Source organism: Myxocyprinus asiaticus, chromosome 1, assembly GCF_019703515.2.
Source record: "Myxocyprinus asiaticus isolate MX2 ecotype Aquarium Trade chromosome 1, UBuf_Myxa_2, whole genome shotgun sequence".
Classification (NCBI taxonomy): Eukaryota; Metazoa; Chordata; class Actinopteri; order Cypriniformes; family Catostomidae; genus Myxocyprinus; species Myxocyprinus asiaticus.
Window position 1 is genome coordinate 6911795 of NC_059344.1, and position 27581 is coordinate 6939375.

Consider the following 27581-nt stretch of genomic DNA (forward strand, 5'->3'; position numbering starts at 1 on the left):
TACACCCACTACGCTAAAACATAGGGGATGTCCACTCATTCGTTCAATTGACATGCAAGTTATACATTGGAAAGAAAAAACAAACAAACAGTAAAATACATGTTCACATTCAGAATGTTCTAATACCTTCCCAGAGGATATATGGACTTACTACAGGTGAGATTATTACAGTATCATCAATTATATAAGTACAGTAATGAATTATTTTAGAAACAAAATCACTAATATTCACCAAAATTATATTTTCTCATTCTAATGGCTGCAGTAACTTCCCAGAAGATAGATGGACTTACTACAGGTGATATTATTACAGTATGATCAATTACATAAATACAGTAATCAATTATTTTCGAAAAATATTCACAAAAAAATCACCAAAATGATATTTTCTCATTCTAAAGGCTGTAGTAACTTCCCAGAGGATAGATGGACTTACTACATGTGCAATTATTACAGTATCATCAATTATATAAGTACAGTATTCAATTATTTTAGAAAAATATTCAGTAAAATTCACCAAAATGATATTTTCTCATTCTAAAGCTGTAGTAACTTCCTAGAGGATAGATGGATTTACTACAGGTGAAATTATTACAGTATCATCAATTACATGAGTACAGTAATAAATTATTTTAGAAAAATATTCACTAAAATTCACCAAAATGATATTTTCTCATTCTAATTACTACAGGTGCGATTATTACAGTATCATCAATTACATAAGTACAGTAATCAATTATTTTATAAACATATTCAGTAAAATTCACCAAAATGATATTTTAACATTCTAAAGGGTGTAGTAACTTCCCAGAGGATTGACAGACTTACTAAAGGTGAGATTATTACAGTATGTTCAATTATATAATTACAGAAATCAATTATTTTAGAAAGAAAATCACTAAAATTCACCAAAATGATATTTTAACATTCTAAAGACTGTAGTAACTTCCTTGAGGATAGATGGACTTACTAAAGGTGAGATTATTACAGTATCATCAATTACATAAGTACAGTAATTAATTATTTTAGAAAAAGATTCACTAAAATTCACCAAAATAATATTTTCTCATTCTAAAGGCTGTAGTAACTTCCTAGAGGATAGATGGATTTACTACAGGTGAGATTATTACAGTATGATCAATTATATAAGTGCAGTATTCAATTATTTTAGAAACAAAACTCTAAAATTCACCAAAATGATATTTTAACATTCTAAAGGGTGTAGTAACTTCCTAGAGGATATACGGACTTACAACAGGTGAGATTATTACAGTATGTTCTATTATGAATATAGAAATCAGTTATTTTAGAAACAATTCTATACATTTCTGTTAATACTGTATCTGCTTCCTGTTATATAGGCTTAACAGGAGAGATGGCATAATAAAGTCTGATTGCTGATGGCAAGAGAGATCTCCACTATCGCTTCCTAGATCACGGTGCTCATAAAATCACTGTTGTGGAGAAGATGCTTTAACATCTGACTTCAGTAAATGTACATCAAGTCTAGTATAGCTGTCCTTTCTGATAATTTCCTTTACATATTTGTAGTCATCTGCTCTGATGTACTGTAGCGTCCTGTGCCTCAATGATAGTCAAACTCAGGTGTTCCTTCAAAGTCCACCACTAGCTTTTTTATGTTTGTGATATTCAGCTGCAGTTGTTTTCTACAATACAAGACAAAGTCATCCACCAGCTTTTTGTAATCGGAGCCTTCTCCATTTTCAGTGCAACATACAGTTGAAGTTTCGACTGCAAACTTAATGCAAGGAAACTGTGTTTGTATGAGTATTTCTCCAACTGGATCTTTCATCAGATATTTCATTTTATATGAAGTGAGATAAGACCTGATATAAAAGTAATTGTAATGAGACAGGCTGAAGACAGGAACAGATGATGACGAGTGAACCCAAGTGCAGTATTTATTAACAACGTGAAATCCAAAATGAAACAAACATAAGCATGTTGACAACGTTACACCAAAACAATACTCGACAAAAGACAATGGCAAATATGAGGGCTTAAATACATGAACATGGGTAACCACATGACAGAGACAACCAATGACGAGACTAAACTAATGAACATGATGACAAGGCAATGAAACAAGAACAATGATAAAACAGAACTGATAACAAGACTCATAAACATAGACCAATGAAGAGACAGGATTAATAAACATGGTGGAACAAGAGGGTCACTTGACAGTAACATTACAAGGAACCAATAAGAACAAAACGCATGAAACATGGTGGGAACAGGAAATCACATGACAAGAAAGAGGAAACAGGAACAAGGAACTCAATTTTCAAAATAAAAGACATGAACACAAAACATGAACAAAAACACATTAAAACATGATATATCCCCCCCACAAGGGGCGGCTCCCGATGCCCAAACATAAACTAACAGAGTTCAATAGGGAGCTGGGGGGGTGGGGTCCTTGAGGCATGGCCTGGCGAGACAGGGCGTGGAGCAGGAGACCAGGGCAGAGCCGGTGGTGGGTTTGGTGGCGGCTCCAGGAAGGGAGCGGGGTCCGGCGGTTTGGGGGGTGACCACAGGGCAGGGACAGGAGGTCTGGGAGGTGGCCACAGGACAGGGACAGGGTCAGGAGGCTTGGGAGGTGGCCACGGGGCAGAGGGGACAGAGTTCTGGGCTGCGGCCGCTGGACAGGGTTCCGGAGGGAGCGGCTTAGAGGGCAGAGCTGTCCAGAGCTGACTTGTGCACTGGCCATGCTCATAGAGTGGTGGTGATGTAGTGGACTAAAGCACTGAAATGGTAAGCGGAAGGTTGTTGGTTCAATCCCCACAGCCACCACCATTATGTCCTTGAGCAAGGCACTTAACTCCAGGTTGCTCCAGGGGGATTGTCCCTGTAATCAGGGCACTGTAAGTCGCTTTGGATAAAAGCGTCTGCCAAATGCATAAATGTAATGTAAAATGTAAACAAGGGAACAGTCTTAGTGGCTGTGAGCACAGACAGTGATGAGGGAATGACCTCCGTGGTCATGAGCACAGGCAGTGATTGGAACGGTCTCCGTGGCCATGAACACAGGCAGTGCCTGGGGAGTAGGAGTCCTCCTTCTCCTCTTCTGCTTCCTTGGAGAATCGGAAGGTGGAGCCGTGGGAGGCTCGATGAAGGAAGGTGGCGCTGTGGGAGACTCAGGGGACAGAGCCATGGTGGGCTCAGGGGATGGCAATATGGCAAGGCAGGGCCTCTTGACTAGGCATAGCAGGCGTGGCAACATGGCACAATGTGGCAGATGTGGCAACATGGCATGACAAGGTAGGAATGGCAGGCGTGGCAACATGGCATGACGAGGTAGGAATGACAGGCGTGGCAACCTGGCATGACGAGGTAGGAATGGCAGGCGTGGCAACCTGGCATGACGAGGTAGGAATGGCAGGTGTGGCAACATGGCATGACATTGCAGACATGGCAACATGGCATGATGAGGCAGATGTGGTGGCTGAGGCTTGCAACGCTGGCTCCAGGACAGATGAGGCTTGCAATGCTTGCTCCTGGAATGTGGCAGCCATGACGGGGGACTCAGGCGTGGCGGCCATGACGGGGGACTCTGGCGTGGTGGCAACTGTAGGAGTGCATAGTTCTCTTTCATCATCTCGTGTTCGAGATCCACCTATGGGAAGGGCATCCGTACCTGACCTCTGCAGAAGCATCCAATTGCACCAAGTCTGGCTAGACAGACAGAAGCACGTGACCTATGCCTGGTAAGGACCCGCCCCCTTACCTAAGAGCATATAAGGACCTGCACGCGCTGCTGTTCCTCAGTTGACATTTGCTTCTCGCGACTTCTGTTTCTCTCAGCTCAGTTGGAATTGGACTTTCACAATTTTGTTTACAGGAGAACATAACGTTCAGATCAGCCTCCGCCAGACATGACTGTCTTGCTTCAGCCAGGTTAGCTGTTTCTGTTTGCTGCAAGCCACCCACGCTCGCTCAAACTACCAGTCAGGCTGCATACCTTTCTCTTTCACCACTTCCCCTGCTCCACGGCTGCTCACCACAGATTTTATGGAGTTCTTCTCTAATACGGCGCTTTCTAAACATATGGCTACTCCCGGGGACAACCTATCGCGTGCCTACGCGGCCGTGCGCGGCGCCCTCATCGCCGCCAGAGACCCTCATCCTTTCTGTGTTGTTTGCATGGGTCTCAAACACGCAAAGGAGGCTCTAGAATTCCTGGAAAACTGTAGCCATTGCCTGGCGCTGCCCAAAAACTCCGGTGCTGGAGGCTCAAGGTTGCCGCTACCCAGTGCGCCGACCCCGAACTTTCCAACTCTGACAGGGGAAACGGTGACGATGATGCGCTCCTGGGTGCCTCCCAGGTCTCTCTCAGCTGGGCCGATCAAAGCAACCCGGCGTTCTCTGAGGACATTTTCTCAATGAGCCAACTGGTTCTGGTGACAAGGACGATGCAGGCCTTCTCGAGGGTTCGGAGGACGAGGAGGCCATCCCGTCTTCCATGACTCCCCAGGCTAACGCCCCCGTGGCCTTACCCTAGTCCGTCCTTATCGAGGTTTGTGAGTGAGCGGCCGCTCGCCTCAATATCGATTGGCCAACCCTACAAAGTGCCACTGACCAAGAGAGGGACGTGTACAACGGGAAACTCCTGTGACCCCCTCCCGGCACGGGAAAACAATTTCTCCCTGTCCTCCCTGCATGTGTTAAGCATATGAGGCATTGTTATGCGATCTCTGTCGCTCTGTTACAGTGACGCGCTTGTGCACAGTAGCCTTGCACCACTGGAGGAGTGCAGATTTTTACACACATGGGACCCCTCTCGGGGCTGTTATGTTGCGAAAAGTGGTAGCGACAGATGGTGCGGTTCTCTGAAACATCGAGTGGAGAGATCCACCAAGCTTGCCCCGCTTGCTGCACGAGAAGCGAATATACTTACTGAGGAACAGCAGCGCGTGCAGATCCTTATATGCTCTTAGGTAAGGGGGCGGGTCCTTACCGGGCATTGGTCACGTGCTTCTGTCTGTCTAGCCAGACTTGGTGCAATTGGATGCTTCTGCAGAGGTCAGGTACGGATGTCCTTCCCATAGGTGGATCTCTCCACTCGATGTTTCAGAGAATCAGGGTTATGCTAGTAACTTATTGTTCCTCATCAGCCACTCCTACAGTGCAAGATGAACCGCTCAGTTGCAGGGCAAATTCGATGTATTGAGCCAGATTGAAAGTTATCCGACTGCCAGGCATCATGGAGTAGACAGGCTCATTCAAGCCTGCCCAAAAAATGTCCTTGAGGGCGATCTCATTAAAATCCACCTTGCTGGCCAGAGCGCAGAAGTCTACCACATATTCCACTATGGAACGGTTCCCCTGGTGTAAACGCAGTAGGTGAACTGCTGGGTTCATTTTGTGGTCGAGTATTCTGTAACGTTGAGACTGGCTGAAGACAGGAACAGACGATGACGATGAAGAGTGAACCCAAGTGCAGTATTTATTAACAACGTGAAATCCAAAATGAAACAAACATAAATGACTTGACTTGACTTGAATTGACAACGTTACACCAAAACAATACTTGACAAAAGACAATGGCAAACATGAGGGCTTAAATACATGAACATGGGTAACCACATGACAGAGACAACCAATGACGAGACTAAACTAATGAACATGATAACAAGGCATTGAAACAAGAACCAATGATTAAACAGAACTGATAACAAGACTCATAAACATAGACCAATGAAGAGACAGGAGTAATAAACATGGTGGAAAATGTTTAAAACACATTAAAACATGACAATAATATCACTGTGATAATTCCCAGTAACAAATAAGTAGGACATCTGTGGTATTTATTTTTTCAAAAACTCTTTTATAATGATCCCCAAGTTGTTATGTTAATGCTGTCATAAATTGTTTTCTAAACTTGGGTATATTCACTACATTTCCATTAACAAAATGTATAACAAATTCATAACAAATTTTCCACCAAAAAAGTTTATTGCTATTATTCTATATTTGTATTCCTTCTGTAAGACTATTTTAAATTAATTTGGGATTTTCTTTAAAGAATGTGAAATTCATTTTATTTCAGTAAATAACTGAATAAGTCGCTAATTAATTGACGTTGAGTGACATTGGAGATTTTAAGGGATACAATGGTTTTAATCGATGGTTGTATCGGTCAGGACCATTTGCATCAAGTGTATCAATTTTACTTTCATTTGAAGTAATAATTTAATTGTATGCTTCTTTGCTAGGCTCTCACTGCCCAGCCATTCATGGGTAGAGCAGGGAGAACAGAACTGAATTTATAGTGAAAGTCCAGTCAGAGGGCAAATTCATTAAATCAGGGCAAGAAAAACGTAAAGTAGCATTGGTCGCAACAGGCAGGGAGGCAGAAAACCAGATGAAAAAAGCCTTAATTTAGAGACACACAAGGAACATACAAAACTCCCTGAACAAGTAGCAGGAACAGACAGAAAGCAGATGATCTAACACATGACGATCTAGCAAAAAGCTAAATAACAGGCAGAGTATAAATTCAAAGGGGAAAAGAAGACACTAGCACAATAATTATGTGGGTGGAGGTGGAAAAGCACAACTATTTATTTTTTTCTAATATAATTCATTATTGTACTCATATTTTTATAAATACTGTAATAATCGCACCTGTATGAAGTCCGTCTATCCTCTGGGAACTTACTACAGTCTTTAGAATGAGAAAATATCATTTTGGTGAATTTAAGTGAATATTTTCCTTAAATAATTGAATACTGTACTCATATAATTGACCATACTGTAATAATCCCAACTGCAGTAAGTCCGTCTATCCTCTGGGAAGTTACTACAGCCTTTAGAATGTGAAAATATCATTTTGGTGAATTTTAGTGAATATTTTTCTAAAATAATTGATTACTGTACTTATGTAATTTATCATACTGTAATAATCTCACATGTAGTAAGTCCATCTATCCTCTAGGAAGTTACTACAGCATTTAGAATGTTAAAATATTTTGTTGAATTTTAGTGATTTCTGTTCCAAAATAATTGAATACTGTACTTATATAATTGATGATACTGTAATAATCTCACCTTTAGTAAGTTAGTCTATCCTCTAGGAAGTTACACCCTTTAGAATGTTAAAATATCATTTTGGTGAATTTTTGTGATTTTTGACAGTAGCGAATAATGCACTGCTAAAATGAGGAGGCGAAGTCCCCTCTCTATGTTTAGGTTTACTGTATTTAGTCCAGTGTAAATTCATGTTTCAGTTCCATTTAAGCTTCCCTAAAATTTTATCTACTGGTGATTTACACATGATTTGATCTAATATTTTGTCATATATATATATATATATATATATATATTGTATTGTCAAATTATTTCTTATAAAAAATTTTTAGGAGGCACTGTCTCGCTTGCCTTCTCTGACAGAACAGCCCTGCATTTACTATTTAAATGCTGTGTTTATCTGGTCATGTTGCACTTTACTAATGAGCTGATGAATAGGTCCAAGGAGCTCAAAATTACCTGGAGAAACTATCCGTTAGTGTTCCCTATTCATTTGTCATTTCAAAAGCATCTGCTCAGTTATTGCGCTCAGTGGGAGAAAGGTGCCCAGAGTTCTTCTTGGCAGGCTACTGAGCCTTACAAGCTCCGGCTGAGTTCGTAATTGCATACGACCCACACTACTATTACTACTTCTGCCATATGCGTCTATGGCAGAACTATTATGAGTAGTATAGTAGTATGCAATTTAAATATCTTTATCTTTTATTACAGAAGGTCACGGAATTTGCTTAAAGAAATATTCTAGGTTCAATACCAGTTAAGCTCAATCGACAGCATCTGTGGCATGTTATAATATTAATAACCACAAAAAATAATTTTGATTTGTCCCTCCTTTTCTTCAAAAAGCCAAAATCAAGGTTACAGTGAGACACTTACAATGGAAGTGAATGGGGGTCAATTTTTGAACGTTAAAATACTAACTGTTTCAAAAGTATAGCCACAAGACAAACACTATGTGTGCAAACATGATTTTAGTGTGATACAATCACTTACTGTGTAGTTACAGCCAATTTTACATCTTTGTTGCCATAATGATGCAATGTCAACAGACCCTAAAACAACTGTAAAAATAACATTTTAAACAACTTCACAGCTCAAATAATACACAAGTTTTAACAAAATGAACACAAGTGCTTTTATAAAATTATAAGCTTCGCATTTGCCTAAAAACCCTTCAAAAATTGGCCACATTCACTTCCATTGTAAGTGTCTCACTGTAACCTCGCTTTTTGCTTTTTTGAAAGAATGGATGAGTTGAAATTATTTTTTGTGGTACTGAACATCAAGCCACAAACGCTGTCATTTGAGCTCAACTTGTATTGAACCCAGAATATTCCTGTAACTGTTAAAATAATTCTGCATTGTGGCAAAAAAAAAAAAATCATGCTCATATCTCTCACATATGTACCGTTAAAGAATAAAGAGGAAGACATGCATAATAAATATATATATTTTTTTATTAATAATATAAAAAAAAAAAAAAAAAAAACACAAAAGACAGACATTTACTGTACATCTACTACCAAAACTATAAAGCAATCAACATTTTACAGACAATTCAAACTAATTTTAAATTAAGACTAAATGGTTTGTGTTCAGTTAAAAAGAAACATTTACAGTTTTATACATTTCAGCATTCAGAGGAATGTAAAAATATAACTTTTCTTAAGAAAAAAAAAAGTTGACTGATTATATACATTAGGGATAAATACTGTATATTGACAACAAAGAAAACAAATGTTTAAAATAATGTTGCACTTTAAAATATGAATCAACAAATCTTATAAATAACTGTGTGAGCCAAAAGGAACTGACTAGAACCATATTAGTTATGTTAATTAACAGATTAATTATTTGGTCTTTGATAGATGATAAGATTTGAGAACAGTCTTAGGCGTAATTGTTGTTGTGCTCTAGCCTGGTGACTATGGTTGACACCAGCCTCTCGAGCTGCACTGCCCTTTGTTTGCCCGTCTGCAGAACTTCTTCATGATTGGCTTTTTCCTCGCTGTCGTAGTCCATCACTGCCTTATTAGTTATCAAAGACAGAGCAAAGACCCGCATTCCGCAGTGACGTGCCACAATCACCTCGTGAACAGTGCTCATACCTGCAACAGATACAGTCCGGTTAATAAAATTGTCATCAATACTGATAAAAAAAATAGGCTAAAATACAAATATATTGCTATGACGCTTAAAATAGCATTTGAATGTTTTACAAAAACATAAGGTTATATTGTTTATGTAAACATGACGATGCTTGTCATGCCCAAGAACGTCCTTTATCCTGGACTACTTTCACAATACAGTCTCTTGTGCCTTAATGCTTAACTATAGAAAGTAAACAGTTAAATTTAATGTTGTTGAAAATGCACTAAAATATTGTCATGGGTATTTTGTTAATTCATGTTTTTCATGTCTTTTATTTTGAAAAGTTTATTTCTAGTTCCTGTTTCATGTCATGTTGTTCCCTTGTCATATGCTTTCATGTTTTCCCTCCATGTTCACGTGTCGTTTTCATTGGTTTATTGTTTAATTATCTTCTTTAGAGTTCCGTTTGTTCATTGGTTTGTTCTCCCATGTCCATGTATTTAAACCCTCATTTTTTCCATTGTCAAGTATTGTTGATGTAGGTTGGTTCATGTTTTGTTTCATGTTTATGTTAGGGTTTATTGGATTTCACGTTTATTAATAAATTGCACTTGGGGATCTTATCATCGTCATTGGCAGCAGTCAATCGTTACAGAAATACTTGACCCAACAATGAACCCAGCAATCCAGCTCCTCCGCCTACGTCAGGGGAATCGTCCCCTGGAGGACTATGTGGAGGACTTCTGCACTCTGGCCTGCCGGGTGGACTTCAATGAGGTTGCCCTCAAAGACTCCATGCCATGTCACAGCCACGCCTGAGCCTGCTCCATGCCACGTCACAGCCATGCCTGAATCTGTTCCACGCCATGTCATGACCACATCTGAGCAGTCGGACCTGGAGATGGTTCCCACCCTTGTACCCACCCACCCTTGTGCCCACCCTTAGTTCTCCTGAGCAGGCAAGGGGAACTTTCAACCCTCCGACCCCGCCTGGACCCTCCAAGCCCTGGACTCCACCTTGGCCTGCCGATCCCTCGACATTACTTCGGCTCTGCATTCCCTCGGCTCCACTGCGGTCCTTCAGCCTGTCGGCTTTGCCAGGGTCCCTCGTCCCTCCGGCTCCAACTTGGTCTATCGGTCACCTGGCTCCGCCTTGGCTCTCCGATCCTCTGGCTGCGCCTCGTCCCTCCGATCCGTCAGCTCCACCGGGGACCTTCTTCCCTACGGCTCCACCTCAGTCTTCTGATTCCCCCAGCTCCACCTTGCTCCTCCAAGCCTCCAGCGCCGTCTTGGTCCTACCTGCCTCCGGCTTCACCCTAGCCCTTCGAGTCTTCGGCTACTCTCTGGGCACCAAGTTCCATGGTGTCGCTCCTCAAGTCTCTCTCAACCCCACCTTCCACAGCTCTGCCCCTCGAGCCACTCACGGCCCCACCTTCCATTGACTCTGCCCTGGTCCCATGCCCTGTCTCGCCAGGCCACACCCCACGCCTCAAGACCCCGCCCCCTACAAAACTTTGGAACTATGTCATGTTTAATGTGTGTGTTCATGTTTTGGGACGTCGGGAGCCGCCACTTAGTGGTGGGGATATGTCATGTGTATTTTGTTAATTCATGTTTTTCATGTCATTTGTTTTGACAATTGTATTTCTAGTTCCTGTTTCATGTCATATGGTTCCCTTGTCATATGATTTCATGTTTTCCCTCCATGTTCACGTGTCTTATTTTCATTGGTTTATTGTTTAATTATCTTGTTCAGAGTTCTGTTTGTTCTTTGGTTTGTTCTCCCATGTCCATGTATTTAAACCCTCATGTTTTCCATTGTCCTTGGTCAAGTATTGTTGATGTAGGTTGGTTCATAGTCATGCCATGTTCAAGTCAAGTTCATGTTTTGTTTTTGTTTCATGTTTATGTTAGGGTTTATTGGATTTCACATTTATTAATAAATTACACTTGGGTTCTTATGATCATCTTAGTCAACGTCATTGCCAGCAGCCAATCGTTACAAATATAAATAAATGGAATTAAGTATGTTTTCAAGGAAGTCATAAAATAATTTCAACGCTACAGAAATGTATAGCTCTAACCATGTCAGAGCTATGCTGAACACAGAATTAACTTCTAGTTTTTTCTAGTAATTAAACCATCATAATCCTTTATGATTTGCCATTAATAAAGCTTTATAGCTTACCGACAGCATCAGCTCCCAGCTTGTGCAACATGCGACACTCAGCAATAGTCTCGAAAGAAGGTCCTCCAAGAACACAGTACACACCCTCTCTCAGAAAGTCACTGTAACCAAGCTCCGAACCCACGTCCATCACTAGCTGCTGAAGTTCCCGATCATATGCATTAGACATGCAGGGAAAACGGACACCAAACCTAAATAAAATTTGATGTTTAAAAAAAAAAAAAAAGTTAGGTAAAACTTACATTATGTACAATATATACAACATATACAGAAGCATGCAATGAATTTCTACATGTTAAAACAGTGCTCCAATGCCTGAGTGTATTGGTTAAATAGCAGAGGTGAAACAAACACCATGCCTCTCATCATTGGGTCCTGCAAGAGGGTTGTTCCCAGCAAATCCAGGCATGTTGAGATGATCTTTTATGATCATGATATCTCCCACTTTATAGTCCTGGTTCAGTCCACCAGCAGCGTTGGTGAGAATCACTGTCTCCACACCCAGCAGTTTGAATATCCGCATTGGCATAGTAATCTGAAACAAAATAACGCTTGATACATAAGGGATGCGTACTTGCATTCAATCTGTGTGGTTTTATAATTTTTGGTCTGTGTATATATGCATTAGAAGGATGTCTTGCCCATTGCATTGTGTTCTATTTCATTGCATCATTTCTCAATGCTAGAAGTGTTCTGGTCATTTCAGGCCACAGGGTCAGAGAGTTTATGCTCCAATCACAAACACTACACAAATCTAAATAGGTTTTTAAATAAGGTTATTTGGCAATTAGTTTAATCCTTTAATGCATACCTTGGGTCTTTAGTGACCCGGAAGCTCATTCCGCCCCCTATACCTGATCCATTTTTTGGAGTTATGCCCACAAATTATTTTTTTTTTGTAGTAATCCTCAACGTTTCTCTTTAGAATAGAGAAAAAAAATAAAATAAAAAAAAATAAAAAAAAAGCACAATTGCAAAAGTGCTTAGTTACCAAAAGTGTATAGGGTTATTAAAGACCCTAGATACGTAATAGTGTTGCTTTTCTTTCTTTTTTTTTTTTTTTGTACTTTCATAAATATTTTAATGACTATTTCCTATCTACTTTATAAATATTACTGTCACATTATATACATTTTTTTGTTTATTACAATACAAATGATTACTAAAGGATGCTTTGATACCACTTCTCTTCTGTTCCGATATCTCAGTATTGGTCGATACCGATCTGATACCAGTGTTGTTTATTTCTTAATCTGTGTAGAATATCTATACCTCACTGTGTGATAATAATTGGGGGAACTCTTTTATATGTAAAGAAACACAAACCCTCTAACTACACATTATTTCAATATAAATGTACAGCCCATTAAGAAAAACTTTGTTAACTAGCCTATTGGATAATGTAGCAGCAAAATTAACAGTAAATCCAGTGAAAGTCTTCAGTGGAAAAGAAGCCAGTTTTCTTTGCACAGTTTTTTTTTAACATGTATCTGGACTTCAGATCTCTTCTTTTCACTTTAGTTGTAAGATATCAGTCGAGTTTTCATTCACAGTTTTATTTTGTAACCCAGTCAACTTAAATATTGTAATTGGTAAACAAATAATAATAAATGATAATAACAACAACAGCAACATATTATTATTGACTTTTATAATACAAGAGTAATACAGTGCTATGAAAAAGTATTTATCCCCATCCTGATTTCTTCTGTTTTTGTGTGCAAACTAAATTGTTTCAAAAAATTTCAAACAAAATCTAACATAAAACTAAGGCAATCTGAGTAAACACAAAATACAGTTTGTAAATGATCATGTTATTTATTGAAGCAAAAAAAAAAAAAAAAAAAGTTATCCAATTCCAACTAGGCCTGTGTGAAAAAGTATTTTAGTTACTAAATCCCCCAATTCTAAGAAACTGCATTCATAATGGGGTTCAGCTGGACTAGATACACCCAGGCCCGATTACTGCCAGCCTTGTTCAATCAAATCAACACCTAAATAGAACTTTTTCAGCAGCAAGAAGTTGGCTAAAATGTCTCATCCAGTAGCACACGATGCCAAGGTCGAAAGAAATTCCAGAAATGATGAGGAAAAACGTGATTGAAATACATCAGTTTGGGAAGGGTTACAAAGCTATTTTAAAGGCTCTGGGACTCCAAAGAACGACAGTGAGAGCCATTATCTCCAAATGGAGAAAACTTGGCACAGTAGTGAACCTTCCCAGAAGTGGCCGACCTTCCAAAATTCCTCCAAGAGCATAGCGACAACTCATCCAAGAAGTCACAAAAAAGCCAAGGACAACATCCAAGGAACTGCAGGCCTCTCTCGCATCAATAAAGGTCACTGTTCATGACTCCACTATCAGAAAGACACTGGCCAAAAATGCCATCCATGGAAGAGTGGCGAGGCGAAAACCACTGCCAACTCAGAAGAACATTAAAGTCCCCGTGAAGTGCCTTGAAAAGCACAGCTTACTTTACACCGTTGACGTATTTCCTGCTGAAACATGAAGTTGGGGTGGGACTTGTTGAAAGGTTTGTGACATTTTTTATAACAGCCAATATGCGCAGTCATACAGACACACACACATTCCTCTGTCCACCGTGCTGCTGTTAGAGAGTGAAACGGAGCGATCTCAACCTAGTTTGACCACTTTTCCATTGACTTGAGATCTGAACAATGATCAAACTGACCCTGTTACAAACAAAAACAGCGCATCACGGACTTCACTAATGATGAGGTAGGAGCTGTTTTGCAAGTCATGAACATGAATCAGAAACAAGCGAATAAAACATTACAACATAATGATTTGAATCACACTACACTAAATAGAAAGAGCAAAGAACACTTACTCATGATGTACATCAAGAAACCTCTTAAAAACAGCTACATTAAACAAACTCCAGACACTTTCATCGCGTCTAACTCCTGCGAGTGCGTCTAATCAGAAGTGATAGTCCCTATTCCCTTCAAAGACAATTACCCTCCACTCAGGGCTTCAGGGGGCTGAAAGGTGATAATGGTCAGTCACAACTCACTTCTACAGTGATTATTATTGGAAATTCTGTTTGGAAAGACTTCACAACTGGACTGTGCTCTCTTTGAAGTGCCCTGCGAAGCAACCATCAGCGCAGGTGAAAACAAAGCCATGTGCAGTGATCAGATTAATCGGGCGGGTGCCTTCTTGTTCTATATTGCATTTGATTGGACAAAGTTTCTCTAGTACAGTTTGACGTCATGTTTTGACTGTGTCTAGCCGGAAGAGGGAGACTGGATAATTTAAATGCTTATAACTTCTGAAAATTAATTTTGTCAACCTTTAGAAGTACACTGGCACACAGATGACCCTAAAGCTAATAGATATGGACTAAAAGCAGCAAACTTTCATTATGATTTCAGTGTCTTTATGGCTCATCTGAATTTTGCTAAAACATAGAGAGATACATGGCTCATATGGGGGGATTTACACATTTTGGGGGGAATAAAAGTCATAAACTCACCTAAATCTCAGGGGGTGCTATTTTCTCAATTCCTGTATAGGTCAGATGGAACCTGGGTCAGAAATAAACTTCTATTTTAGGGAAATATTTGATTTCCAGGGGCATTTTTTACCTTTACATGGGCAATTTTTTTTTCTATTCTAACCTATGACCGTGTCATCCTTTTTTGTTGTAATTTAAGGAATTAATTCAATTTGAAAAATGCCATGTTTCAATAATTACAAAATATCATGATCTGTACATTGCATATGTGTTTTATTACTAAAAAAATAAAAATAAATAAAACCACACATTCACATATTTCCAAATATTTTGTCTATTAAATTAACAACCTACAAAACGAATGCATTGACAGAGATGACAGCATTTCTCCAGATTTGGAATGAGTTAAAAGGTATAGTTCACCCAAAGATGAAAATTCTCATCATTTACTCACCCTCATGCCATCCCAGATGTGTATGACTTTCTTTCTTCTGCAGAACACAAATGAAGATTTTTTTAGAAGAGTATCTCCGCTCTGTAGTGAACAGACCTTTGTAGCTCCAAAAATCACAATGGAAACATAAAAGTAACTCCTAAGACTCCAGTGGTTAAATCCATATCTTCAGAAGCAATATAATAGGTGTGGGGTAGAAAGTCAATAATGTAAGTAACCTATTATATTGCTTTTGAAGATATGAATTTAACCACTGGAGTGTTATGGATTAATTTTATGTTTCCTTCCGAGATTTTTGGAGCTACAAAAGGTCTGCTCACCATTCACTTGCATTGTTTGGACAGAGATGAGATTTTTCTAAAAATCTTCTTTCGTGTTTTGCTGAAGAAAGAAAGTCATACACATCTGGGATGGCATGATGGTGAGTAAATGAGAGAATTTTCATTTTTGGATCAACTATCCTTTTTAAAAAAAACTTAGCAACTCCTTCATGACAACTGAATAAAACAATGCAAAAATAAACATTTCACAATGAAAATTACTCAGGAGATATGATTCATACACTAAAAGTGGTTAATGTAAAATTATTGTATCATTAATAATGTTTTATTTAACATCAAGGCTATTTATCCATATGTTATTTTTGTTAATATTATTATTAACTACATTGTAGCATTTGGTTACATTAGATTTTGTGTTCTCTCAGACCTGATTAACTTAACGCATATACAGTATAACATCCATCCTTCCTGCACGTTTGGTTTCTAGCTGGTGAGGAGGCTTTTCAACCAGACAGATACGTGAGATGAGCCGATAGCAGGGAAGTAGCACAGGGCGCGACAGTGTAACTCACTAGGACAGTATATTTTGAATAAATGGTCCGAATGGTCACGTAATTTTAGTGTGTGACCGAACTGATGCAGATAGAGATGCGGAGTGCCCGTCTGTGCGCGTTTATGGCGTGAACATCCGCCACGGACTCTGCAATATCTGCACAACGGACGGCACGAACAAATAAAGTTCAACGAAAATTCCAATGAAGATCGGAATGTGTATATTTGGACTAGGCCTATATCAGATGTTATTAATAAAACAACAGGACAGCAACTCTTTGTGGGTGAATTTTTTTGCCACCATATTTTGAATTTCGGGGGCATTTGGAACACTAGGGATGGAGATGTAACAGGTGGTTAAGTGTCTTTCTTCACCATGCAGATGGTACACCAATCCTATTTGCTATTTCTGCCTTTCTTATAAAAGCTTCAAAACTATAGATCGCTCCGTCACGTGCTTGCAATGTTAACAGCTTTGTTGATTATGAACAGGAGCATTAGTTTTATCATGTCGATCGCTAACGGAGACGCAGTATAATGCCATTTTAATGTCGAAATAACAGGTTTAGAAAGGTTTATACGTCTGTAACATCTTAAGATCAGTAACTATGCAACAAAGCGCTTCGTCACTGCACCCGCTTACACTAAACTCAACGTGCTCAAACGCTGCTGACAGCTGCACGTGAGAGAGAGGGAGATACAGCAGATTTATTCACGCATCTTCTGGAATTACAGTTTGATAAAAAATAAAAAATAGTTTCATTTGATCATCTGTATCTATTGGTTTAATTCGCAGCTGCACTGTAAAGTGAATAAAAGTGTATGGGAATTTTCCATGCTATGAACGTGGAGCTTGCGGTAATTATTCAAATTGTGCGCAATACCCCGCAATCCTGTGCCGAATTTCAGGCCCTGCTCAAACCTTTTGGGAGAATGTTTAGTGGACTGATGAATTGAAAGTGGAACTGTTTGGAAGACAGGGGTCCTATTATGTCTCGTGAAAATCAAACAGAATTCCACAAAAAGAACATCATACCAACGGTCAAGCATGCTGGTGGTAGTGTGATGGTGTGGGGATGCTTTGCTGCTTCAGGGGGCGACTTGCAATAACTGAGGGAAACATGAATTCTGCCTCTACCAGAAAATCCTAAAGGAGTACGTCCGGTCATCAGTCTGTGAGTTGAAGCTCAAGCACAACTGGAATATGCAGCAAGACAATGATCCAAAGCATAGGAGTAAGTCCACCTCTGAATGGCTCAAAAGAAGCAAAATTGAAAGTTTGGAGTGACCTAGTCAAATTTCTGACTTGAACCCGATTGAGATGTTGTGGTAGGATCTTAAACAGGCAGTTTATCTACCACCCCTGGAGTCGTGAGTTCGAATCCAGGGCGAGCTGAGTGACTCCAGCCAGGTCTCCTAAGCAACCAAATTGGCCCAGTTGCTAGGGAGGGTAGAGTCACATGGGGTAACCTCCTCGTGGTCATGATTAGTGGTTCTCGCTCTCAGTGGGGTGCGTGGTAAGTTGTGTGTGGATCACGGAGAGTAGCATGAGCCTCCACATGCTGCGAGTCTCCGCGGTGTCATACACAGCGTAATAAGATGCACGGATTGATTGTCTCAGAAGCGGAGGCAACTGAGACTTGTCCTCCGCCACCCGGATTGAGGTGAGTAACCACGCCACCACGAGAACCTACTAAGTAGTGGGAATTGGGCATTCCAAATTGGGGAGAAAAGGGGATTTAAAAAAAAAAAAAAACAGGCAGTTCATAATCGAAAACCCTCCAATGTGGCTGAACTAAAGCAGTTCTGCAGAGAAGAGTGGGCCAAAATTCCACCACAACATTGTGAAAGACTGATCTCCAGTTTGCGTTTGGTTGCAGCTGTTGCTGCTAAAGGTGGCACAACCAGCTATTAAGTTTAAGGGGGCAGTTAGTTTTTCACATGGGTGATATAGTTGCTGGATAACTTTTTTGCTTCAATAAAAAAAAAAAAACATATTTCAAAACTGTATTTTGTGTTTACTCAGGTTGCCTTTGTTTTATGTTATATCACGTTTAAAGATCTAAAACAATTTAGTATGAAAAATACACAAAAATAGAAGAAATCAGGAAGGGGGCAAATACTTTTTCCACAGAACTGTTTACTCCAGTCGTGCACCTTTAACTTTAAAACCTTGAGGCTTTTATTTTGACAGCGAAACACTCCAGGAAGTCCTGTAAGTGTCTGTATGTGGGTTAGTTAACAGTAGTTTAATTAGCTTCTTATTCAAAATCTGGTGAAATGGTCATCCGGTGCTGTTCTCAATGCATGTTATAAGTGAACCGAACATTTGAACTCATACATCTGCGATATATTGCACACAGCTTTGAGGGCCGCAAGCACATCAACAGCATGTGCATGCTATGTGTTTGTAAACAGAGCTGTGCCATTTACTGATTCACACATAGGCTACATACTATATATTTACTTATTAAACACAGCCTTCTGTGATTCACAGACCTATCGCATGTCTTCCAAGTGGCTTTGAATAAAATGCACGAGTCATGTTGACTATTTAAAAGAACAATTAAAGCACCATTTATGTCATTTTTGGAGCTTTACAGTAACGACCCTGACTAACACACAATATCGGATTTGGATCAGGCTCGTCGGACCGATACCTGATCCGTCTAAAAACATCAGTTTCGGAGCTGATGCCAATCCAGGTATCGGTGCATCCCTAATGATTACTATATTCATACAAATGACTACTACAATATATCATGTTGACTTTCTGTGTAACAATGGTGAATTATCAGTATTCCATATGCAAGTACACATACATATTATGCATGCTATTTCTTACTCAGGGTGGCGCTTGATTTACATTTGACAAAAAAGAAACTTGGAAGTAAACAATAGCAAGTGTAACACATGCACAGTATGATTTGGCTATTTTCATTTGGGTGTGCTACTGATATGATGTAAGTTCTGCATCTATTTGGACTCAAAGTGCCTGAGAAAATATATAGAGAATGTGTAGCTTATGTGTAGCTATGTGTTATGTTTAGCTCAAAATGTTTTGAAAATTTGACACTATTTGGGCATAACTGTTATAAATATACATTCCGGGTCGCTAAAGACCTGAGGTCAGTAACAATGTTTGGCAAAACACCCATGCAATTCAAGGTTAATCAAGTTGTGTTGGGCACAGATAGGCAAAGTAGAATGTGCATGCAGGGTATTTGTACCTTCTGGATGGGATATCCCTCATAAAGATGAAACCTTCCCTGCATGCAGACACATGGTCTACCCTTCAAAGTACCAAACACCAACCGACCTGCGTGACCATGCACTGCAACATAGAAACAAAGAACACATTCAGTACAAAGCAGTAAAATAGTCGACATTTTAAACAAAATATGCATTTGATGAGAAAGAAACGCACCAGTACTCTGGGGGAAGTTGGGAATGTCCCGGTAGTTAAACGCCACCTGGTCTTTCAGCATGTCAGCCAAGCCACCCAAACCTGAGCCACACACTATGCCCACCAGAGGGCGCACTGCAGTTTGAGACAGAAGCCAGTCAGCTGTAGCATGACAGTCCTCAAAAGAGTACCTTTAGAGAGAAACAAAGTGAAACAAATGGTCAGTGACCAAGAATGCACATGGCTGTAACTGCATTAATGAATTTCTAAAAGAACATCAGCACTTTGCATTCACAGCACACGCACTTGAAAGAATTCACAAATAAACACAAACACAACTCGTCTTAGAATTTCCACAGCATGTCCTGTTAAAGGAATAGTTGACCCAAAAATGAAAATTCTCTCATCATTTACTCACCCTCATGACATCCCAGATGTGTATGACTTACTTTCTTCTGCAGAACACAAATTAAGATTTTTAGAAGAATATTTCAGCTCTGTAGGGCCATATAACACAAGTGAATGGGTGCCAACATTTTGGCACTACAAAAATCATATAATGGCAACATAAAAGTAATCCATATGACTCCAGTGGTTAATTCCATATCCTCTAAGTTAATATGATAGGTGTGGGTGAGAAACAGATCAATATTTAACTTAATTTTTGCTAGAAATTCTTCTCCCTGCCCAGTAGGGTGCAATATGCATGAAGAATGTGAATCACCAAAAACACAAGAAGAATGTAAAAGTGAAAATTACAGTGGAGACTGACTGAGCAGGGAGTATAAATTTAAGGTAAACATTTATTTAAATATTGTTTCTCACCCACACCTATCAAATCGCTTCTGGAGATATTAATTCAACCACTGAAGTCATATGAATTAATTTTATGCTGATTTTTGGAGCTTTAAAATTTTGGCACCCATATGGACCAAAGTGCAGGGTTATTTTTTCTAAAAATCGTAATTTGCTCTCTGCTGAAGAAAGTCACACCAATCTGGGGTGGCATGAGTGTGAGTAAATGAAGGTTTTTCATTTTTGGGTGAACTATTCCTTTAATCTTCACTAGTGACATTTCTCAGCTAGGCTGATTAATTGGCCAATATTTGGGCATTTTATGATTAACAGAATGAGCCACTGATTAGCAGTGTGTCGGTCCCAAAACTTGCAGACAGCCTCCCTGATAGCACACGTACATCACCCAGATGTCTATTTGATGTGTTTATATCTGAAAGATATATTTTTAGGTTATTTGCTCATTTGCAATACATCTATAAAAAGTTTCCTTTCAGATGTCAATAAGACATTCAACAGATGCCTTTGAGATGTTTGTGATTTAGAATGTTTGTTAATCTGATCTTTTTAAGATGTTTAGAAGATGTTAATTAGATTGCAATGCTTTCCAGATGAAAAGATCTAAAACAGACATCTTGGAGATGTACATGTGATATCTGGGCTGGTGAACACAATGCACATTTTCTGTTTTCAAATATTTTAGTGTATTTTAACTAAATACTGTGTAAAATGCATGTTCATCGATTTTTCCATCTCATTTCCCAATATCAAATTGTATTTTATCCAATATTAATTTTGTGCATGTATACACACACACACACACACACACGCGCGCACACACACACACACACACACACACACACACACACACACACGTTATATTGGCCACCTAGTACAGGATGCCAAACCTTTTCTTATTAAAAGTTTTGAATACCAGCTGTCTGTTTACAGCAGGGGTGTCCAACTCAATTTCAGCCAAGGGCCACATCAGCATTATGTGTGCTCTCAAAGGACCAGTTGAATATTTTGCACCTGCACTTGACCGCCATGCAATTACCAAAAACATTGCATATTTTGTGCATTGAAATTTTACATTTTACAGTAAGCATTGATTTTGAGTCTGAGATGCCAATGTAAATGATGATATTAACATTTGGTCAGTAAGACGATTTGTTCATCTGCCATTCTACTTTTCTGAAATTAGCTCGCAGGCCACATGAAATGAAGTGGATTCGGCCTGCAGGCCTTGAGTTTGACACTTGTGGTTTAGGAATACGCATCCCACAGAGACCAAACAAAAAAAATCTTGGGAGGACTGAAACTTGAACCACTTAACACATTATGACTTGCCTTTACTGGAATCTGAGCATCTGACTACTAAAATAATCTTCATGTGACAGCATCTTCACGCCTTTGCTATTCTGAAAATTTTAAGGAATTTATCATCTGGCACATCTTAGCATATAGTTTTGAAATGTCTTAAACTTTTTTTAATTATTATTATTATTAAAGTTTGCTTTGATCTTAAATTTTTTCCAAAAAGTGGTTTCTTTATTTGATTAGCAGTGTAAACTGAATAAGCAAATACCCCTGTACCCGAAAAAGTCTACATTTAACTAATAATTTTTAATTTCTACTTGGGAAGTGCCAAAACAGACATCTGACACTAAAAATGTCTTTAGAAATATTTACCACAGTAACAACAGTTTCTGACAAAATACACCTGCCTAATTACTTAAGTTTCTACAACTACCTTGCGGTAGCATGGTTCATTTATGGTATTAGATGGTAACACAAAACCACTTTATATACCACTATATTACTGAATGATTACCATAATCATATACTATATTTACATTGTACTGCAGTGAACTCAAAAGGATAACACGTGATTACCATGGTATCTTGTCATGATTTTGGTACTTTTGTGATTAAAAAAAAGAAACTTTTATACAGACAGTAAACCTGTCAACACCTTTGCAAAAGATTAAATAATTCCAAACATTAGATATTTACGATGTCATGATTTTTGCTTTGCAAGAACATTTTGTAATCCAAAAACCTGCTTTCAAAAGGAAGCATTCACAACACAGGGTTCATATTGCAGCCAGCTGTTCGAGACAGCGCGAGCAGGCTCGAGTATTATTACCACGTGCTCCTGACTGCAACGGAAAGTTACAATATGAATGGATGGTTGGATGACAGGGTAATTTCAGAACACAAATACTACGTACGGATCAGGTAAAAATATATATTAAGGGTCGAAAAAGAATACACAAAAGTACACACTTTAAAAAAGGAAAAAGAAACGGAAGAGGAATATTTGATAAAGAAATATCCTTTACCCAGTGCTGCTCTCAGGAAACATTGAAAGTGCTCGTCAAATCCTTCACAAATACGGGACGGGAATATCGATGTTTCTAGAACGACGATTCGCGGACGAGCCAACGGAACTACTAAGAACGAATGAAGTATACACAAATAACGAAGATAAACACAATAAAATAAATAAAAAAACACGCTGAACGAGTCGCGTTTCCGACGAGCAATAATAACGCTTAAAAAAATTCTTGAATGCGTTGCTCTCGTTTCACCGTTATTTTTATAGATCGTCCGTTTCCTTTGCTCCTCCCCGGAGTATGACGGAAATGAAGAGCGGAAAACACCTCCTGACGCAAAATCACGGTGGGCCATATTAGGTTCTGTGGATCTATAAGCATTAAATCTCATGTAAACTCGAGTAACAGCTGTCACATTGACTGAGGTCCTGGTAACCTGGGAATTGATTTTCAGCTATTACGTTTATGATTATTTATGGAAGAACGACACAAATGCACGTGACCACCTCTTAATCATCGTCATAAACATTATCATGTGCTTCCTGAGTATTTGTCATGTACAGTCTCATTCAAAATGAATCAGAGATCGAAAACATTTACAAATATGTCACTTATTGGTTTTAGTGCTATCAAACCAGACTTTTGAACTTCAAGGTTAGTTGATTTGCAACAGGTGTTGGGAATTAAAATGACTACTTTAAACTGTCAATTTTAGAATGAGTTTCAAATGCGTACTTTGCAACTTTAACTTTGGAAAAACCTATATGAGCACACAGTGAGCCGTGCTGGGTTTTGTTCAATTTTTTACGCGAACAGACCCACTTTTTGAACAGCACTCTTGCTGTTCCTTGAGTCAATACTGTGGAAATACTTAAGGAAATTGCATAACAAGTACAATAATTTACTGCTTTAGTAACACCCTGCTCCTTTTAACCCCACACTAAATACATGCTGAATATATTTTTAGTTTCAGAAATGTTTGGAACATGATATATAAATACAGGTGGTCAAGCATGTTTTTTTTGACCAAATACAGCATTAATTGGCAACTAATGTGTGAGAGATTCCCTCACAAGGTCCTACTATTTGTTGGGCTGTGGGTCATAGATCACTCCTGAGATTTATAGGTGATCAACTTACTTGGTCTCTGCCAAACAGGAACATGGCAGTGCCAAAGGCCTGGACATTAAACCAAGATCCAAGCAAGATCAATCAAATGATTTTTTTAATCATTTGACAGACTTGAATTAATTATTTAAATCTTAGAAAGTGCTCCTACTTTTGTAATGTAGCCTCTTGTTGTGGTCGGTCTAGTAGACCCAGTAGTTTAACCCTTAAATGCATAGGTGTTTCACCAAACATTATTACATACCAAAGAGATGATGCAACAAATATAGACCAGGATTTATTACCTCCACACTGACATTTAATTAGAAGCAACTGGCTGTCAAACACATATTGAGCTACACATGACACATAAGCTACACACAGAGGTGGACAAAGTACACAACTCCATTACTTGAGTGAAAGTACAGATACTACTGGTCAAATATTACTCCATTACAAGTGAAAGTTGTAAAGACAGATTTTTACTTAAGTAAAAGTACAGAAGTACTTGTTTTTAAAAGTACTTAAGTATCAAAAGTAAATTTCCTTTTTTCCGCTGGCTACCACCCCTGGAGTTCGCTAGTTCGAATCCCAGGGCGTGCTGAGTGACTCCAGCCAGGTCTCCTAAGCAACCAAATTGGGTAACCACATCGTGATCGCTATAATGTGGTTTATTCTTGGTGGGGCGCGTGGTGAGTTGAGTGTGGAATGCGCTCAACAAGCCACATGATAAGATGCGCGGGTTGGCGGTCTCAGACGCGGAGGCAGCTGGGATTCATCTTCCGCCACCCCGATTGAGGCGAATCATTACACGACCATAAGGACTTAAAAGCACATTGGGAATTGGGCATTCCAAATTGGGAAGAAAAAGAAAAAAAAAAGTACTTTTATATGTCAATGTGTTTTATTATTGTTGTATTGTTGTATGTAATACTTAAAATACCTTATGCCTCTGAAGCAATCTACTGAATACACTGACTAGATTCTGGATAAACTGAGAATCACAATGTTTTTGTTTCAAATAAAGATCATGATTCTCCCACGATTCTGAACGGCAACTAAAGAAAATAATGTTATTTACTAGAGGTTCTGACAAAATATTAATTGCTGCAGTCTATTTAAAAATGTTTAATAAAAAATCTGTTTGAATGATTCAGTGACTCACTCAAATACTTCATTTGTTTCATTACTGGATGAATCAGCATTTTTGAATGAATCTCTTGATTGAATGATTCAATGACAAATAAAATTTTTTGCAGTCACTTGTCGCCACCTGGTGGCGAAACAATGTAATCGGTACAATCATTATTTCAAGCGTCAAGTTAGTTTCAAAAGGTGTTTGCCCTATTTTGATCGTAGACATCAGTGTTTATATGCGAACTGTGAACTTTTATCCCAGTACTTATGTGATAATTTAAATATTTGTAACGCAGAAAGAAATAATGATACTGTGTGGTAGAGAAGACTGATTTGAATGTTCCGGTATGATTTTTGTCAAAGGTTTAATAGATAGGCGAATCGTTATCATTTAGGAAAGAGATTGTGTGGGTGTTTGAATCGAGATCGCGATCTTTTTATGATTTAATCGTGCAGCTGTACACATAACTATAGTAATTATGCAAAATAACAACAACAAAAAGCTATAAAAGTTACAAGATATTAAATTATTTAACTCTTAAGCTAATTTACGTTTGAATTCACGCTTTTGCATGCTAACTAACGTCATTGTCGAACCTTACCTATGCGTTAGCGGTGTATCCACACGGCTATGGCAACTTGACGGGCAAATCCATAAAAAAAATAATTTGACCGACCATACTTCATACTGAAACTTTAGCTCTAAAGCACAGATAATTTCAAGCTTTCACAAGAAATTAAAAGTTTACATACCTCAATATACTTCCTCAGGTTGGACGGCAGTTTTTGAATGCTGTGATATGATTCGTTTTAGGCAAACAAAGCAAACATTTAAAACGAAACGAATCTTTAACATTTTCAGAAAACTGGAACATATTTTCTAAGTATGGCCATGGGTGGGCGCACTGTGGAGAAACCTCAGTCTTCCATTTTGCCAACTGATCAGTGTTAAAAAAATGCTAGGAAATCATTTAACTTCACGATACCCTTCAATAGTGATTATTGATAGGCTGTCTGTCACCTGCAAAAAAACAATCACGTTTTAGAGAAGAAAAAAAAAAAAATCATCCACTGATTTTCAAAGCTGCTACATAGTAACGACTTTCTACTGGAGGACCTTGATAGAAATGTAGTGGAGTGAAAAGTATGATATTTGTCTTTCAAATGTAGTGAAGTTAAAGTCACAAGTTTCCAGAAAAAAATAATACACTTTTTTAAAGTACAGATACTCAAAAAGTGTACTTAAGTACAGTACTCAAGTAAATGTATTTCGTTACTGTCCACCTCTGGCTACACATAAGCTAAACATGTGTGTTTTCTCGGGCACTTTTTGAGTCTAAATAGATGCACAACATAATTTCAGTAGTACACCCAAATGACAGTAACCAAATCATACTGTTCATGTGTTACACTTGCTATAGTTTACTTCCACATTGCTTCTTTGTCAAATAGCAATGTCAAAAGTGAATCAAATCAATCACAAACATCAGCGCCACCTTGAGTAAGAAATAGCATGTATAATATTGTATGGATGTGTGCACTAGGGATGTGCATGGATAGTCAACATACAGTTAACCATGTGGCGCACCACTATTTGAATACCTAAATTAATATTCGACCCAAACTCGACGTGTCAGTTTTTCAATTATAGGGCAAGTTAGGGGCTGTTCAAACATGCTTTTGTGTGCGTCTGCGCTGTTTTTCTATATACTGTTATCACGTGCTGGACGTCTTTGACTGTTGCACTGAATCTCACTGTTTTTTCTTTCAGCGTCTTGCATATTATCACCACATTTTTAGACACCAAGTGAAGCTAAAAAGTTTAATTTTTATAAATGCTTCTTGAAACACCTGTGTTATGTTTAATTCATTGTGCAGCGTTCTGAAGAAGTTCAGGTGGCAAAGTGTTACACCATCAAACATGATTCCAGATTGTTTTTCACCAAGCAAAGTTTCAGCGCTTGATAAATGGTAAGACAGTGTTTTTCCCCTTTCGCTCTGGTGTGCATATTTACAGACAATAATTAGATAAGTTCAATGCCATTTGATTTAACACCTTTTAAAAATAAAAGCACCCTGAAGAGGCTATTTAACCACATCAGCTCCTTCACAGAAATGTGAACCTGCCCAGGCAGAGTGCATATATAGGCAGTGACAGTTTGATTATTTTTGATAATCAAACTGTGAGATTTTATCATTTGAGATTTTATTGATTTGTGCTATTTTGTCACGGGAGAGCAAGGGAGGACCCAAACGCAGGAGTCAAAAGGGCTTTATTTCAAAATACAAACCAAAACCCCCACAATGGGGAAAAACACAGAAAACAGAACAATAAACATAAAAACCAAACAAACAAGAAAACCAGCCAAAGTATTACTCTGGAACCAACTGACTAGAGACACACCAACAAACAAAACAATTCAGCACAGGACTGAACATGAAGGGAACTTAAATAGGAATGTTTAATTGGAGACAGGTGCTGCGGATAATCAGTTGATGGAATAATGATCATTGCTATAACAAGTAGGGCTAGCATACCCGACGTGGCACCTGCAAAACACAAGAGGGAGGGAGAGAAAAACACAGACAAGACAAACTGACAGATAGAGGGGGCACAGTCAAGGCCACACTGGGACAGCACATCCATCAGAGAACAGGAATAGATTAGGTGGCCAGCCAGGGAACCAGGATAG

General features: G+C 38.8%; 1 protein-coding gene across 2 annotated transcripts in view; it reads right to left on the reverse strand.

The window, feature by feature from the left end:
• Window positions 1–8551: 8551 nt before the first annotated feature.
• The window catches only part of LOC127448994 (purine nucleoside phosphorylase-like), a 44756-nt gene continuing 25726 nt past the window's right edge, over window positions 8552–27581 (reverse strand). Inside the window, exons 1-6 of one of the 2 annotated variants that reach the window (XM_051712045.1) lie at window positions 22651–22920; window positions 19532–19701; window positions 19335–19438; window positions 11695–11870; window positions 11336–11526; window positions 8557–9164 (exon numbers count right to left, since the gene is read on the reverse strand). In XM_051712045.1, coding sequence (XP_051568005.1) covers window positions 8947–9164; window positions 11336–11526; window positions 11695–11870; window positions 19335–19438; window positions 19532–19701; window positions 22651–22673 — 882 coding nt within the window. In that variant the 5' untranslated portion in view covers window positions 22674–22920 and the 3' untranslated portion in view covers window positions 8557–8946. Of the gene's footprint in view, window positions 9165–11335; window positions 11527–11694; window positions 11871–19334; window positions 19439–19531; window positions 19702–22650; window positions 22921–27581 lie in introns of those variants that run through there. The other variant, XM_051712036.1, reaches the window with a different exon arrangement.